General features: G+C 52.4%; 1 protein-coding gene across 1 annotated transcript in view; it reads left to right on the top strand.

Annotated features, from left to right (window-relative positions):
* LOC133125968 (phospholipid-transporting ATPase IF-like) overlaps nt 1-17,500 on the top strand; it is a 57,957-nt gene that overhangs the window by 30,629 nt on the left and 9,828 nt on the right. Inside the window, 13 exon segments of the mRNA XM_061237728.1 lie at nt 1,549-1,622; nt 1,703-1,806; nt 3,036-3,217; nt 5,305-5,508; nt 7,272-7,425; nt 8,195-8,297; nt 9,177-9,322; nt 9,451-9,510; nt 10,539-10,666; nt 11,179-11,317; nt 13,055-13,120; nt 13,507-13,610; nt 14,020-14,185. Coding sequence (XP_061093712.1) covers nt 1,549-1,622; nt 1,703-1,806; nt 3,036-3,217; nt 5,305-5,508; nt 7,272-7,425; nt 8,195-8,297; nt 9,177-9,322; nt 9,451-9,510; nt 10,539-10,666; nt 11,179-11,317; nt 13,055-13,120; nt 13,507-13,610; nt 14,020-14,185 — 1,630 coding nt within the window.

Raw genomic sequence — 17,500 nt, 5'->3', positions numbered from 1 at the left:
GTGTTCAGGGTAGCGTTGGTGTGTTCAGGGTGGCGTTGGTGTGTTCAGGGTAGCGTTGGTGTGTTCAGGGTGGCGTTGGTGTGTTCAGGGTAGCGTTGGTGTGTTCAGGGTAGCGTTGGTGTGTTCAGGGTAGCGTTGGTGTGTTCAGGGTAGCGTTGGTGTGTTCAGGGTAGCGTTGGTGTGTTCAGGGTAGCGTTGGTGTGTTCAGGGTAGCGTTGGTGTGTTCAGGGTAGCGTTGGTGTGTTCAGGGTGGCGTTGGTGTGTTCAGGGTAGCGTTGGTGTGTTCAGGGTAGCGTTGGTGTGTTCAGGGTAGCGTTGGTGTGTTCAGGGTAGCGTTGGTGTGTTCAGGGTAGCGTTGGTGTGTTGTCAGTCCCACTGTAATCTCACGTCTGTGTGTTCTGCAGCCCTTGAGCGAAAGCGTGCTCTAAACCCTGGGAGCTGGAAACAAATTATTTTTAACTTCCTCTGAAAGCCGAGGCTCCTCGGTACAGCGTGGGAGAGGGTTATCCTGTTTGAAACGCATTAGTGAGTGTTATTCCAAAGCCGGCAGTGAAGCGTGTTTGGAGACCCCCTCACTCTCCCTCCCTCTCTCTCTCTCTCTCCCCCCCTCTCTCCCTCTCCCTCCCTCCCTCCCCCTCTCTCTCTCTCTCTGTCACTCTCCCTCCCTCCCTCCCTACCTCCCTCTCACTCCCCCTCCTTTCTCTCTCTCTCTCCCTCTCCCTCCCTCCCTCCCCCTCTCTCTATCTCTCTCTCTCTCCTCTCACTCACTCTCCCTCCCTCCCTCTCACTCTCCCTCCCTCTCTCTCTCTCTCCCCCTCTCTCTCTCCTCTCACTCCCCCTCCTCTCTCCCTCTCCCTCTCCCTCTCCCTCTCTCTCTCTCTCTCTCTCTCTCTCTCCCTCCCTCCCGCCCTCTCTCTCTCCCTCTCTCTCTCTCTCTCTCTCTCTCTCGGGGGAGTGATGTGGAGTCTTCCCTCTTGTCACGCTTGCTGAGCTGCAGTTGAGTGGAGCGCTCTGATTTAGCACGTTAGCACGTTAGCATGCCACGTCGGTTTGCGGTGCTGCTTTGAAATGGCATTAAAGCTCCCCATTTAAACTTCATGTTTAAATTAACAATATGCAGGGGTTTTATATTCATAATCGCTGACATTAGTAGTTATTGTTTTATCCAGTCCTTGTGAGTCACATTAATAAATCAGTGCTGACCTCTGTTGAGCTTGATAACTATGAAATATGCCGCATTCTTGCGATTACGCCGTGTTCTCGGAACGTGTTTTCAGTGGGAGAGCGAGCTAATGACACTCAAATGGGGCGGCAGGCTGGTCTGTAGGTCTGTATTTCTGGCGTGGTGGGAGTTTCCACACTGCAGAATATCAGCAATAAGCTATTTTACAGTCTAATGCTATACACTAGACTTGTCTGAAAAACAAAACCCACCCAAAATCTACTGTTCACACATAGGTAGATGTGCATTTGATGTTATTTTGTAGCTGGAGGTGGAGTTGTCGTGCTTTGTGCTGCATATAGACGCGTGGTGCTCCTCTTCTGCAGGTACAAGCTGCTCCATGTTCTGGAGTTCGACGCGAACAGGAGGAGGATGAGCGTGATCCTGCAGACTCCCGCAGGTGAGCGTCTCTCTCTGGTCTCTCCTGCGGCCTGGCGTCCCACAATGCACTGCTCACACGGCGAGGCCTGTCGCTTGCAGGGGAGAAGATTCTGTTCACCAAGGGGGCGGAGTCGGCGGTGCTGCCGCACGCGAAGAGCGGCGAGATCGAGAAGACCCGCCTCCACGTGGACGAGTTCGCCCTGGTGAGAGAGAGTCCGCCCTGTCACTCACCCTGTTACTCCACCCTGTTACTGTCACCCTGTCACTCCACCCTGTCACTCACCCTGTTACTGTCACCCTGTTACTGTCACTCCACCCTGTTACTGTTACTCCACCCTGTTACTGTCACCCTGTCACTGTTACTCCACCCTGTCACTGTCACCCTGTTACTCCACCCTGTTACTGTCACTCACCCTGTCACTGTCACCCTGTCACTCCACCCTGTTACTGTCACCCTGTCACTCCACCCTGTTACTGTCACATTACATTACATTACATTATTGGCATTTGGCAGACGCTCTTATCCAGAGCGACGTACAACAAAGTGCATACCCATAACCAGGGATAAGTGCGCTGAAAGACCCTAATTTTTTATTTTATTTTATTTTTTTAAACAAACAAACAAACAAACAACAAAGCAAAAGTGACCAAACTTAACTATCCAAACACTGCTTACCTAGCCAACTATAAATACCGATACACCAAGTAAATCACAGAAAGACAACAATTAAGGTTCACAGGGAGGTAGGGAGGGACTCTGTCACCCTGTTGCTGCTGTACGGAAGGCTGCTCATCTGAGATCAGTGTAACACCAGCGTGACAAACATGCTTTCTTAGCTGGGAATGTCACATGAACACACACACATAAGCGCTCACACACACGCAGACATACGCATGTGCACACACACACACACACACACACACACACACTAAACCAGTTCATTCTGGTATTTTGTGTCTTGAGCCATGTGTGTTATCGGACTCTCCTGAAAACAACAATATTGATTGATTTTTGGTGTTTGTGTTGGAGTGCTCTGTCTCTCGCTCAGTTTCCTGTATGTGAGGTGGAGTGATTAGTTTCCATGGTTACTCCAGGGGGCAGTAACCTCATCAGAAGTGATAAATCTTGGTTGGTGGATTACAGCATGTGAAGCAGGATATTGGGTCTTTAAAGGAGGGTAAAATGGGATTGGTTTTTGTGTGTGTGTGTGTGTGGAGAGTGAGAGTGTGTGAGTGTGTGAGTGTGTGAGTGTGTGAGTGTGAGAGTGAGTGTGTGTGTGAGTGTGTGTGAGTGTGTGTGTGTGTGTGTGTGTGTGAGTGTGTGTGAGTGTGTGTGAGTGTGTGTGAGAGTGTGTGAGAGTGAGAGTGTGTGAGAGTGTGAGAGAGTGTGTGTGTGTGTGTGTGAGAGCACTGACCCCTCTCCCTCTCTCAGAAGGGGCTGCGCACCCTGGTGGTGGCGTGCCGGGTGTTTGGCGAGCGGGAGTATGAGGAGGTGGAGCGGAGGCTGCAGGAGGCGCGCACGGCCCTGCAGCAGCGAGAGCAGCGATTGGCCGAGGCGTTCGCCTTCATCGAGCGCGACCTGCAGCTGCTGGGGGCCACCGGCGTGGAGGACAAGTACGGCCCCGAGAGCCCCAAACCCCACACCCCACACACACGCGTTTACACCACTAACACGCGTTTACACCACTAACCCCACACACACGCGTTTACACCACTAACCCCACAAACACGCGTTTACACCACTAACCCCACAAACACGCGTTTACACCACAAACACGCGTTTACACCACTAACCCCACAAACACGCGTTTACAGCACTAACCCCACAAACACGAGTTTACACCACTAACCCCACAAACACAAGTTTACACCCCAAACCCCACAAACACGCGTTTACACCACTAACCCCACAAACACGAGTTTACACCACTAACCCCACAAACACGATTTTACACCACTAACCCCACAAACACGCGTTTACACCACTAACCCCACAAACACGATTTTACACCACTAACCCCACAAACACGTGTTTACACCACTAACCCCACAAACACGCGTTTACACCACTAACCCCACAAACACGAGTTTACACCACTAACCCCACAAACACGAGTTTACACCACTAACCCCACAAACACGAGTTTACACCACTAACCCCACAAACACGAGTTTACACCACTAACCCCACAAACACGAGTTAACCCCACAAACACGCGTTTACACCACTAACCCCACAAACACGAGTTTACACCACTAACCCCACAAACACGATTTTACACCACTAACCCCACAAACACGCGTTTACACCACTAACCCCACAAACACGAGTTTACACCACTAACCCCACAAACACGAGTTTACACCACTAACCCCACAAACACGCGTTTACACCACTAACCCCACAAACACGAGTTTACACCACTAACCCCACAAACACGAGTTTACACCACTAACCCCACAAACACAGTTTACACCACTAACCCCACAAACACGCGTTTACACCACTAACCCCACAAACACGAGTTTACACCACTAACCCCACAAACACGAGTTTACACCACTAACCCCACAAACACGAGTTTACACCACTAACCCCACAAACACGATTTTATAACACTCATCCCAAATACCAGCACGATTTTACACCACTTAACCCCAAAAACCAGCATGATTTTACCCCACTGAACCCAAAAACCGACATGATTCTACACAACTAAACCCCAAAACCAGTGTGATTTTACACCACTAACCCCAATAACCAGCGTTATTTTACACAATTAAAACCCCACCCACTGGCTCACCCTGCCCTGGCAGGTCTACGTCAAGCATCCTCACTTGGCCCCGGCTTTCCCTCCCGGGAAATTAACTGAGAGTCAGAGAGTCAGAGAGTCAGAGAGTCAGAGAGTCAGAGAGTCAGAGAGTCAGAGAGTCAGAGAGTCAGAGAGTGTTGCAGTAAGAATTGGATCCTCAAACCCCATCTGTGCTTACAGTCCCTGAGCGTGCCTAATTATTCCCCCTGAGGGAGGGGGGGGAGTTCTCTATGGAGCCATGCTGCTGAACACTCCTGTTCCTCTTCATCTGAAACACACGTCTCACTGCCTCTCCTCCTCTTCCTCTCAAACTCAGGTCTCACTGCCTCCTCTCACTGTTCCAGGCTGAACACCTGAGGGTTATCTTACATGACTTCACATTCCCCGCCCTGCCTGTGTACACAGTGTGTGCTGCACACGGATGAACAGGCACAGAGTTGGGCTGGTTACTCAGAATTCATGCTAACCAAATAGCTATGCTAACCATGTGTGGTCATGCTAACCAGATAGCTATGCTAACCATGTGTGGTCATGCTAACCAGATAGCTATGCTAACCATGTGTGGTCATGCTAACCAGATAGCTATGCTAACCATGTGTGGTCATGCTAACCAGATAGCTATGCTAACCATGTGTGGTCATGCTAACCAGATAGCTATGCTAACCATGTGTGGTTATGCTAACTGGGTGTAGCTATGCTAACAATGTGTGGTCATGTTAACCGGGTGTAGCCACGCTAACCAGCCACGGTCACATTAGCTGAGCGTAGCTACGCTAACAGAGCGTGGCCAGGCTAACCAGATAGCTACGCTAACAGAGCGTGGCCATGCTAACCAGATAGCTACGCTAACAGAGCGGGGCCATGCTAACCCGCGCCCCGGTCCCGCAGGCTGCAGGAGAAGGTGCAGGAGACGATCGAGGCGCTGCGCCTGGCGGGGATCAAGGTGTGGGTGCTGACGGGCGACAAGCACGAGACGGCGGTGAGCGTGAGCCTGTCCTGCGGACACTTCCACCGCACCATGAACATCCTGGAGCTGGTGCAGCAGCGCAGCGACAGCCAATGCGCCGAGCAGCTCCGCCGGCTGGACCGCAGGTGAGCCCCGCCCCCCTGTCCTGTAGCCACGCCCCCTGTCCTGTAGCCACGCCCCCTGTCCTGTAGCCCTGCCCTGCTCCTACTCTGTCCCGCCCTGCCCTGCCACGCCCTGTAGCCCCGCCCTGTAGCCCCGCCCTGTAGCCCCGCCCTGTAGCCCCGCCCTGTAGCCCCGCCCTGTAGCCCCGCCCTGTAGCCCCGCCCTGTAGCCCCGTAGCCCTGCCCCCGCCCTGCCACGCCCCCACCCTGCCCCCGCCCTGTAGCCCTGCCCCCACCCCGCCCTGTAGCCCTGCCCTGCCTCCGCCCTGCCCTGCCACGCCCTGCCACGGCCCAAACCTGCCCCTACCCTGCCCCGCCCAAACCTGCCACGCCCTGCCCCCGCCCGCCCTGTAGCCCTGCCCCCGCCCTGTAGCCCCGCTCTGTAGCCCTGCCCCTGCCCTGTAGCCCTGCCCCCGCCCCAAACCTGCCCCTACCTGCCACGCCCCTTCCCTGACAAATGTGGTTTGAGTTTGTCAGGTGAGAGGGGTCTTGGCAGCGGATTCAGCATTTCGATTTTGTCACATTTGTCACGTCTTTCAGATCGTGAGGGAGAGAGAGAGAGAGAGAGAGAGGGAGAGGGAGAGAGAGAGAGAGAGAGAGGGAGAGAGGGTGGGAGGGTGAGAGGGAGGCAGGATTATGTTCTCATTGCTGGGGTGGAGGGGCTCTTCCTCACACTGCCGGGGGGGACTCGGTGTCGGGCTGTTTGGGTTGCCATGCAGACGGTTGCCTGGCAACGCGAAAGGAATGCAGGCAAATTAGCAATGACCCCGATTGACATGCGCATGAAAATGAGCTCAATTTGAGTATCAGGACCGAGAGACGGGTCCGGTCTGCTCATCTCAGCCGCGTTCAGGTATTCCGGGGCTCTGAATCATTCACGGGGTGTTTATTGTGCATAATGAGGTGTTATTACCGCTTTTAATCGCTGTTCTGAAGTATCCCTCTCAGGCCAGGGCTGTTCTGAGCGCGCTCAGTGATGCCGGCTCTGGGCAGATGCTGCTGTTAGCGGCTCATCACCGGGAGCAGATGCTGCTGTTAGAGGCTCATCACCGGGAGCGGATACAGTGAGCGCTGGCTCTATGATCATCAGTAGCGCTAGCGTTGCGTTTTACAACATTGCACCTCAGGTCCTAACTGGCATAAAATGACGTGCCGTATGTTTCGGTCTTCTGTTGTAGAGTCTTTCAGCGCTAAAAGTGCTGTGTCATGTCAAAACCGCTTCTTTTTCCCGGATACATTTGTGTTGTCAGGCATCATTATTCTCCATATGTTGAGCCAGTTTTCCACGTATAATGAAAGTTGTTGTTGTGCTCAGGGTTTAAGTAGCGTCTTTAGTGAAGTTCCCAGTTGACTTCTGTTCATTTTCTCAGCCAGGAACAGGCTGATCACTCCTTTGTGGCAAACTTACCCATAATCCACTGCGTGGCCATTCACAATTAATGGAGCTTCTGCTAATTGCTGCCACCATTTCTTTCTATGAGCATTACGGCTAATGTTAGCGCCTGATGCTTCTCTAATCAAATTATCCCGGGCAATACTAAAGGGGCTCCCTCTCTCTCTGCTGTACTGAGCTTACTCTGTGGCTGTGTTCGAAACCTCATACTAAACATACTACATTTCAATGTAAATCAGCCTGAAATTTAGTACGAGTAGTATGCTAGTATGCGGTTTTGAACAGAGCCTGTGTCTCTCTGTACTGAGCGCGCTCGGTGTCTCTCCCCTGATAGGATAAAGGAGGATCATGTGATCCAGCACGGGCTGGTGGTGGACGGGTCCAGCCTGTCTCTGGCGCTCAGGGAGCATGAGAAGCTCTTCATGGAGATCTGCAGGAGCTGCTCCGCTGTGCTGTGCTGCCGCATGGCACCCCTGCAGAAGGCCAAGGTACACACCCCCTCCCCTAAACCCTCTACCCCCCTCCCCTAAACCCTCTACCCCCCTCCCCTAAACCCTCTACCCCCCTCTACCCCCCTCCCCTAAACCCTCTACCCCCCTCTACCCCCCTCCCCTAAACCCTCTACCCCCCTCCCCTAAACCCTCTACCCCCCTCCCCTAAACCCTCTACCCCCCCAATACTTACCTTCTACCCCCCCAAACCCACCTTCCACTACCCCCTCAACCCACCCTCTACCCCCCTAAACTCACCTTCTACTCCCCCAAAACTCACCTTCTACCCCCCAAACCCACCTTCCACTACCCCCCCAAACCAACCTTCCACTACCCCCCCTAAACCCGCCTTCTACCCCCCTAAACTCACCTTCCACTACCCCCTAAACTCACCTTCTACCCCCCCAAACCCACCTTCTACCCCCAAAACTCACCTTCTACCCGCCCAAACCCACCTTCCACTACCCTCTAAACCCACCCTCTACCCCCCCAAACTCACCTTCTACTCCCCCAAACCCACCTTCCACTACCCCCCCAAACCCACCTTCCACTACCCCCTAACCCCACCCTCTACCCCCCCCAAACCCACCCCCCTAATTCTGGTCCTCTTGGTCGGCTGCTTCCTTGTGTTTTAATGCCTAGTGCAATTCAAACAAAGAGAGCATTTCAGTTTCCCTGGTGACAAACTAACCAGAAGTAACTGGGACATGGTGTGGTTCATCCTCGACTGTGCAAGGGCCTGACTTCCTCTTCCTGGTTCTGGCAGGTGGTGCGACTGTTAAAGACGTCCCCGGAGAAACCCATCACGCTGGCCATCGGGGACGGCGCTAACGACGTTAGCATGATCCAGGAGGCCCACGTCGGGATCGGTGAGTTCTGGAGCTCGCTCAGTAATGTCTGCCGCACGCTGTCCCAGGCGGGGGGGTGGGGGGGGGGTTCTGGCTGGAGTCCCGTCACAGGAAAACAAGGGCAGGTGCAGATCCGCTGGTGCGTAGCAGGAACGCAGCTGTTGGGGACATTCCCAACCCCCCCCCCCCCCTCCCGGGGATCTCTCTGGGTCCTCTCCCGGTCCGGACACCTCTCCGCTGGGACCGTGACGGCCCCGCCCTTAACCCTCTCAGTGCCCAGCCCAGTGTGAAGGGGGCTCCCCCCGCAAATTCCGGAGGGGTTTTGGCTTTGGATCAGAAAGTTGAGAATTTAGTTTGGTTTTAATAGAGGCTTCGAACAATAGTTTAGCAGTGATTTTGATTGGCTGAAAGGGTGTGAGGTGGAGAGTGCCATATGGCTTTTGGGACTGATAGGGTTAAGGGTGATTGATGTTACTCTGTAGCCAATCGCACATCTTTGCCCGACATCTTGGTGAATATTCAGAGGTGAATCGGCCAATCATGGCAGGGCTCCCGAGCACACTGCAGTGGCCCGGGCCCACATTCTGTCCGATGCGCCTCCATTACCTCGTCTTCTCTGTACATCTCTCTTTTCCTCTCGGGGTTCTTCCTGTTATTAAATACTCTGTGTGCCAGAATAGCGCTTTGCAAACAAAATCCGTGACTCATTTTTCGAAATTGATTTTGTGGTGATTTTTTTCCCCCCCAAAGTGAATGCTGTCATCTGCTTAAGTGCGGTTACCTCACGATGACATCACCGGCGGTGTAGGAAAGTGAAGTGTCTCCTGATAAAGTGATGTCATCGTGATGATGTCACAGCGATGATGTCACAGTAACGCTGGCTCGTCGGGCTCTCCCTAGGCATCATGGGTAAAGAGGGCCGGCAGGCGGTGAGGAACAGTGACTACGCCTTCGCCAGGTTCAAGTTCCTGGCCAAGCTGCTCCTGGTCCACGGACATTTCTACTACATTAGAATAGCTACCCTTGTACAGTACTTTTTCTACAAGGTGAGTGAGGGGGAGAGGAGAGGGGAGGGGTGGGGGAGGGGATTGATGGTCTGCATGCGTTTGAATTTTGGGTTCATCTCTGACCTGTGAGATTCCAGGTTCTAAATCACCTTTTTATTTTCTTTTAGAATGTGTGTTTTATCACACCCCAGTTTTTATACCAGTTCTTCTGTCTGTTTTCACAACAAGTAAGTGTCTCTGTGTGTGTCTCTCAGTGTGTGTGTGTGTGTGTGTGTGTGTTGGAGTGGGTGTGTGTATTTGTATTTGTATTTGTGTGTATTTGTGTACGTCTGCAGTTGTGTGTGTGCGTGTGCATTTCTTTGTGTGTTGCTGTGTGTTAGTGTGTTTTTGTGTGTGTGTGTGTGTGTTTGTGTGTGTGTGTTAGTGTGTTTTTGTGTGTGTGTGTGTGTGTTAGTGTGTTTTTGTGTGTGTGTGTGTATTTGTGTGTGAGTGTGAGTGTGTGTGTGTGTGTGTGTATTTGTGTGTGTGTGTGTGTGTGTGTGTGTGTATTTGTGTGTGTGTGTGTGTATTTGTGTGAGTGTGAGTGTGAGTGTGAGTGTGAGTGTGAGTGTGAGTGTGAGTGTGTGTGTGTGTGTGTGTGTGTGTGTGTGTGTGTGTGTATTTGTGTGTGAGTGTGAGTGTGTGTGTGTGTGTGTGTGTATTTGTGTGTGTGTGTGTGTGTGTGTGTATTTGTGTGTGTGTGTGTGTGTGTGTGTGTATTTATGTGTGTGTGTGTGTGTGTGTGTGTATTTGTGTGTGTGTGTGTGTGTGTGTATTTATGTGTGAGTGTGAGTGTGAGTGTGAGTGTGAGTGTGAGTGTGAGTGTGAGTGTGAGTGTGAGTGTGAGTGTGGTAAGATCTCAGTGTCGGTGCATTGTTTGCTGTTCAGTGGAAGAGCGATCACCTTGGCTTTCATTCATACGGCATTGTGTCGTCCTGCATAAACTCACTTCCTGTCACATGACAACTGACAGCTTTCAGTTGAGTGTCACAGAGACAGTTTGGCTCTTTATGAGAGGATGGGGCTTGTTTTCCTGTAAGCAGGAATGAGAGGATGGGGCTTGTTTTCCTGTAAGCAGGAATGAGAGAATGGGACTGTGCTGGGTTGTGCTGGGTTAGTATGGGGGGGCAGTATGATGTGCTGGGTTAGTACAGGGGGGCAGTATGATGTGCTGGGTTGATATGGGGGGGCTCTGACTCTGGGTTCCCTCCTCCAGACGCTGTACGACAGCGTGTACCTGACGCTCTACAACATCTGCTTCACGTCGCTCCCCATCCTGGTGTACAGCCTGTTTGAGCAGCTGGTCCATCCACACGTCCTGCAGAGCAAACCTGCGCTATACAGGTAACTTCACCTGCGCTATACAGGTAACTTCACCTGCGCTAACCTGTGCTATACAGGTAACTTCACCTGCGCTAACCTGTGCTATACAGGTAACTTCACCTGCGCTATACAGGTAACTTCACCTGCGCTATACAGGTAACTTCACCTGCGCTAACCTGCGCTATACAGGTAACTTCACCTGCGCTAACCTGTGCTATACAGGTAACTTCACCTGCGCTAACCTGTGCTATACAGGTAACTTCACCTGCGCTATACAGGTAACTTCACCTGCGCTAACCTGTGCTATACAGGTAACTTCACCTGCGTTATACAAGTAACTTCACCTGTGCTAACCTGCACTATACAGGTAACTTTTCCTCTCCAGGCAATTATGTAAAATAAAGAAAATTGGGAAGAATTTTGACATATCTTCATGGTGTGTGAGGCTGGTTGGCTGGCTGGTTAATGGACTGATTGCTGATTGGTGGACTGTAAGCACTGCAGTGTGTAACTGTGTCTCCCTCTCCCTGCAGAGACATCAGTAAGAACTCGCTGCTCTCCTTCAAGACCTTCCTGTACTGGACCCTGCTGGGGTTCTGCCACGCCTTCATCTTCTTCTTTGGTTCCTACGTGCTGATGGGGGAGGACACCTCTCTCATGGGCAACGGCCAGGTGAGGGGCGGAGCCTGCGCTCGCTGCACTGAGCATGCTCCCCACGCGTGACGCACTACACTTCCCATGGTGCACTGGGGCTGCTCACTGCACTGAGCATGCTCCCCACACATGGCACACTACACTTCCCACAATGCACCGGGGCTGCACTGAGCATGCTCCACATACACGCCGTACTACACTTCCCTCGGTGCACTGGGGCTGCCCGCTGCACTGAACATGCTCCCCACGCATGGCGCACTACAATTCCCATGGTGCACTGGGGCAGAAAGACTGAGCAGAATAGCAGCGCAGTTCCAGAGAGACGTGGGCGTGGCTCTCTCAGTGCTTTGCTCTGATTGGATTTGACTGGCTGGTGCAGTGGGCGTGGCTCTGTTACGCTGGCTTGGTTTGGTTCAGGCTGCGATATTCTGTGAGCTAACACACTTTCAGCCAATAACTGATCCCTACTGCTGAATACTGGGGTGTTTCTGGAGAGGATGATGCTGGCGTGCGTGCGTGCGTGCGTGCGTGCGTGCGTGCGTGCGTGCGTGCGTGCGCGTGCGAGTTTTGTGGTGTGACTGAGGGGGGAGCGTGTTTGTGCAGGGCGGGGTGGGAGATTCCTGTCCTGAGCCAAACCACAGGATGCTCACTCCTTTCCTCCCTTAATCACTTCATTGAATCTAAATCTTGTGTAATGAAGTCCGCACAGTACTGTATAACCTGTGATGGCACCGTCACCGTGAAGTGTCTGAGGAAGAAGTGCCAGGGACTATTATTAATGATAATAGAATGGGGTTCATGAGGACTGGGATCTCCAGCTCTGCTCTGGTCAGACCTGACCTGGTCTCCATGCAGCCCCCCCTGTATTCTCTGGGTCCCCTGGGGGCGGGGGAGGGCGGGGGGCGGGGGGGGGGTCTGCGTTGTTGATGCGTCGCTGTGTGTGAGAAAAGGAAGAGTGGAGAAGCTCTCTCACCGTGTCGCCTCTCTCTCATCCCTCTTTCTTTCATCCCTCTCTCTTCCTCTCCTCTTCCATCCCTCTCTTCCTCTTCTCCTCTCTCCGCACTCCGCATGTCTCCAGATTTTGAAAGCTAACAGACAGCTGGTAAGCCTTTGTACCGGATTGTACTGACTGCACGCTCTCTCACGCAGACCTGGGTTCAAGTACTTTTCTGTGCTCTACTGATCTTGCCTGGTGGATTAAAATATTGTTCTGTGCTCTATTGATCTTGCCTGGTGTATTTGAGCCTGCAAGGAGGAGCAGATGGGCGGGGTTCACACTTTTTTGGGATCATTTCATTTGTTAAAATACACCAGGCAAGATTAGTCAAATGCAGAAAAGTATTTGAATTGAAAGCAATTACAGTTGGAACCCAGGTCTGCTCTCATGGCACGCTCTGTTCTCACCTGACATCTGCTGCTGTGTCTGGCTCTCCATCCGTCATCCTGTCACCGAGCTCGTTACCTGTCATCACCTGTTCACTCGTGTGAAGTGGGTCAGCTTAGATTTATCCTCATCTTTATCGCACCGCTGAGGGCTGAGGGCTGACGGCGACGTTTTCGCCGTAACGTCGTCTTTCAGCGATGTTCCCCGCTGACATTGTGTTCTGTTACTCATGAGTGAACACCTCTTCCACAATGTAGTGGAACGTTCCGCAAACGGGCTGAAACACAAGCAGGTGAAATGTTTGTGCTCTTGGATCTTTACCCCTCTCAGAGTTGTTTTTTATTTTATTTTTTTTTCTCCCCCTGTTTTAGATGTTTGGAAACTGGACCTTTGGCACCCTGGTTTTCACGGTCATGGTCATCACGGTCACTCTGAAGGTTCGTTAATCCACAGGAGCAGAAAACGGTTTAAAAGTGAATTGATAATGTATGTCAGTTGAACACAAGTACAAGTACACGGGTAAGTATGACATGCAGATGACAAAGTCATTCTGTGCTTAACTCTTTCACTCCCAAGAGTGCCATACGGCACCTTATGCCTTTTCAACCAATCAAAATCACAGCTATACTACTGTATCAAGCCCCTATTAAAACCCTACAAAATGTTCTCAACCAAAGCCAAAGCCCCCTGGGATTTTGGTGGAGGCCCTTCATACTGGGCTTGGGACTGAAAGGGTTAAGTCTGGTGAAGATTTGAGCAGTGTAGGTTTTGTAGCAGTGTATTTGTGGGGGTTGACCTTTGACCTGTGCACCCCGGTCCCCAGCTGGCCCTGGAGACCCACTTCTGGACGTGGGTCCATCACTTTGTGACCTGGGGCTCCATCGCCTTCTACTTCATCTTCTCCCTGCTCTACGGGGGTGTCATCTGGTGAGCTCTCCCTCCTCCTCGTCCTCCTCCTCCTCCTCCTCCTCCTCCTCTCTGAGTGAGACAGTGGCCTGGGGAGTGTGGGGGAGCTCAGTCAGTAACAGCAGGAGTGCAGACCGCAGAGAGGGTTGTTGATGAGGGTTATTCTGACACGTTTTGCTAAATTTGAGTGTGTTTATTTGTTGCCTTTCAGTGTTTTGTTTCTTGGTAAAAAATGGCAGACCGTAGCCTAGCAGCTGACCTGCTATAGCCTAGCGGCTAACGTGCTATAGCCTAGCGGCTAAGATGATTGACTGGGACCCAGAAGGTTGGTGGTTCAAGCCCCAGTGTAGCCACAATACGATCCGCACAGCTGCTGAGCAAGCTAAATGAGAAGTGACATTTGGCTGAATCCTGCGTGATCTCTCCCCAGGCCCTTCCTGCACACACAGGACATGTACTTCGTCTTCGTGCAGCTGCTGTCCAGCGGCTCCGCGTGGTTCGCCATCATCATCATCGTCATGACCTGCCTCTTCCCCGACGTCATCAAGAAGGTTCTGTACAGACACCTGCAGCCAACCAGCACGCAGAAATCCCAGGCAAGTGCTGTCCGTCGCGAGGCCCCGCCCCGCCCCCTGTGGGGTCCGCCCGGGCCTTAACCCCGCCCCCGCTAGTGCTAGGGGTCGCTGGTGACCGTGGAAACCGGGTCAGCTGTCGGCGCGACTGTCTGAGCGCAGCATGGCTGCTCTCTCTCGCCCCCTACAGGCTGGGAGGACTCACTGTGCTGCTCAGCTGCATACACACGCACACATACACACATACACACACACACGCACACATACACACACACATACACACACACACACACACACACACACACACACACACACACACACACACGCACCTGCACAGCCACACCTTCCCGTGCTGGAGCTCACTCTCCTCCTCTCCTTCCGTTGCTGTGAAGTTATTTTTGGCGCACGGTTTGAAATTTAAATCTTAGAAAAGCCGAAAGCTCCCCTGAACCCTGCAGTGTTTTGGTGGGACAGGAGGGAGGCGAGAGTGTGGAGATAAAAATGGAAAAAGAGTTTTAATCATGTGCCAGCCCTCTAGCCTCCACGGGGAGGATCCGGCCTGGAGATGGAGTAACTGACCTTGAGCGAGGGAGCTTTATCTAAATTAAACTTCCTCAGATTTCCCTGGGTGGGTTAGCATGTGCGCTAACAGAGGAGCTTAAACTTCCTCAGATTTCCCCGGGTGTATTAGCATGAGCGCTAACAGAGGTGCGGTCTAAATTTGTTCTGGCCTCCCTTCAGATTTGAGCAGTGTGCTCAGATTGTGTTAAAAAGTGTGAAAGTATCCTGACTCTAAATGGGCTGCTTCCTGTGAATGGGGAACAGAAGAGTGAAGTGAAGGTGCTTTTCATTATTAAAGGAGACGTCCAGTTGTGGCGAGCACTTTGCTGACTACATTTTTAAAAAGGAACATTGTCAATGGGTTTAAACACAGGAGGTCTAACGAGCGTGTTTTAGGTACAGTAGTAAACACAGAGGTATCAGAATCGGAATGTTCTGTATCGGTAGAGGAATCGGACCGGCAGAAGCCAATGAAGATCATCTATTTACCGTCCTGTGTTTTTTAAATCTCGCTACCCTGCAACGGTCCTTGGCGTCCCCATACCGTCCGTCTTTTAGCCCGGTTGCTAAGCGATGGTCAGCAGCATCCTTGGCTCCAGGCATCTCCTGGAGGAGGTTTCCATGGCAACGGCTGGCATCGCCTCTCTAGCGCATCTTCTGACCAGCATCTCCGCAACGGGACGGTGACATCATCATTATCGCCACCTGGAGCGGAGACAGATACTAACTCTGCAGCAAGGAAGAGCGAAGCATTGTGTGTGTGTGTGTCTCTCTCTGGTTTCCCTGCTGTTCTGTGTGTGTGTGTGTGTGTGTGTCTCTGGTTTCCCTGCTGTTCTGTGTATGTGTGTGTGTGTGTGTGTGCGTGTGTCTCTCTCTGGTTTCCCTGCTGTTCTGTGTGTGTGTGTGTGTGTGTGTGTCTGTCTGTCTGTCTCTCTCTCTGGTTTCCCTGCTGTTCTCTGTGTGTGTGTGTGTGTGTGTGTGTGTCTCTCTGGTTTCCCTGCTGTTCTGTGTGTGTGTGTGTGTGTATCTGTCTGTCTGTCTGTCTGTCTCTCTCTCTGGTTTCCCTGCTGTTCTGTGTGTGCGTGCGTGCGAGTGTGTGTGTCTCTCTGGTTTCCCTGCTGTTCTGTGTGTGCGTGCGTGTGAGTGTGTGTGTCTCTCTGACCTGTGCCCTGTGTTGCTGTAGATGTACTCCAGCAGAGTGTGTGTGAGTGTGTGTGTCTCTCTGACCTGTGCCCTGTGTTGCTGTAGATGTACTCCAGCAGAGTGTGTGTGAGTGTGTGTGAGTGTGTGTGTCTCTCTGACCTGTGCCCTGTGTTGCTGTAGATGTACTCCAGCAGAGTGTGTGTGTGAGTGTGTGTGTCTCTCTGACCTGTGCCCTGTGTTGCTGTAGATGTACTCCAGCAGAGTGTGTGTGTGAGTGTGTGTGTCTCTCTGACCTGTGCCCTGTGTTGCTGTAGATGTACTCCAGCAGAGTGTGTGTGTGAGTGTGTGTGTCTCTCTGACCTGTGCCCTGTGTTGCTGTAGATGTACTCCAGCAGAGTGTGTGTGTGAGTGTGTGTGTCTCTCTGACCTGTGCCCTGTGTTGCTGTAGATGTACTCCAGCAGAGTGTGTGTGTGTGTGTGTGTGTCTCTCTGACCTGTGCCCTGTGTTGCTGTAGATGTACTCCAGCAGAGTGTGTGTGTGAGTGTGTGTGTCTCTCTGACCTGTGCCCTGTGTTGCTGTAGATGTACTCCAGCAGAGTGTGTGTGTGTGTGTGTGTGTATGTGTGTGAGTGTGTGTGTCTCTCTGACCTGTGCCCTGTGTTGCTGTAGATGTACTCCAGCAGAGTGTGTGTGTGTGTGTGTGTGTGTGTGTATGTGTGTGAGTGTGTGTGTCTCTCTGACCTGTGCCCTGTGTTGCTGTAGATGTACTCCAGCAGAGTGTGTGTGTGAGTGTGTGTGTCTCTCTGACCTGTGCCCTGTGTTGCTGTAGATGTACTCCAGCAGAGTGGCTATAGGGGACGACTTCATCGCCCTGGAGCCTCTCACCAGGGCCAAGAACCAACTGGGGAGGATTAGGTAGAGTAGGAGTCACCCCCCCCCCCCATACAACCCCCGTCTGCCCCCAAAACCCTCCCATAAACCCCCAAACCCATCCCCCATCCGCATGAACCGGACAAACCCGCCAGCAGTCGGGACTGACAGACGGACATGCTGGCTAGCTCTCAGGGCCACCCCCGTTAGCATGGCAGAGTGGTATGGTCCAGTACCCCCCCCCCCCCCCCCCACCCGTCCCTCATCATGGACCGGCCTGCTGCTTACGCATGTCCTGCATCGCACGGCAACGCAGGTTTCTGCCTGGCTGTCACTGCTGCATGGCACAGGGAGGCGCATTATGATGCATTATGATGCATTATGACGCATTATGACCCATTATGACGCAAGGAGGCCTGTAGCTGCATGTTGCAGCCTCTATGACACACTGTGGCAGAGCTGCGTGTTTCAGCCTCTATGACACACTGTGGCAGAGCTGCGTGTTTCAGCCTCTATGACACACTGTGGCAGAGCTGCGTGTTTCAGCCTCTATGACACACTGTGGCAGAGCTGCATGTTGCAGCCTCTATGACACACTGTGGCAGAGCTGCATGTTTCAGAAGTTCCGGATAAATAAATCCATAAATAAGTCGGTGCCCTGGAGCCTGTAGTCTCATGAAGCAGGATCACTGATTTAGCTGGGTAACTGCACAGAGTAAAACCTGCAACCCTCGCACATCTGGAACATGGGAACAGAACGCCTTC

The sequence above is a fragment of the Conger conger genome, chromosome 4 (assembly GCF_963514075.1).
Source record: "Conger conger chromosome 4, fConCon1.1, whole genome shotgun sequence".
Taxonomy (NCBI): Eukaryota; Metazoa; Chordata; class Actinopteri; order Anguilliformes; family Congridae; genus Conger; species Conger conger.
This window is presented reverse-complemented; position numbering and strand designations above follow the sequence as displayed.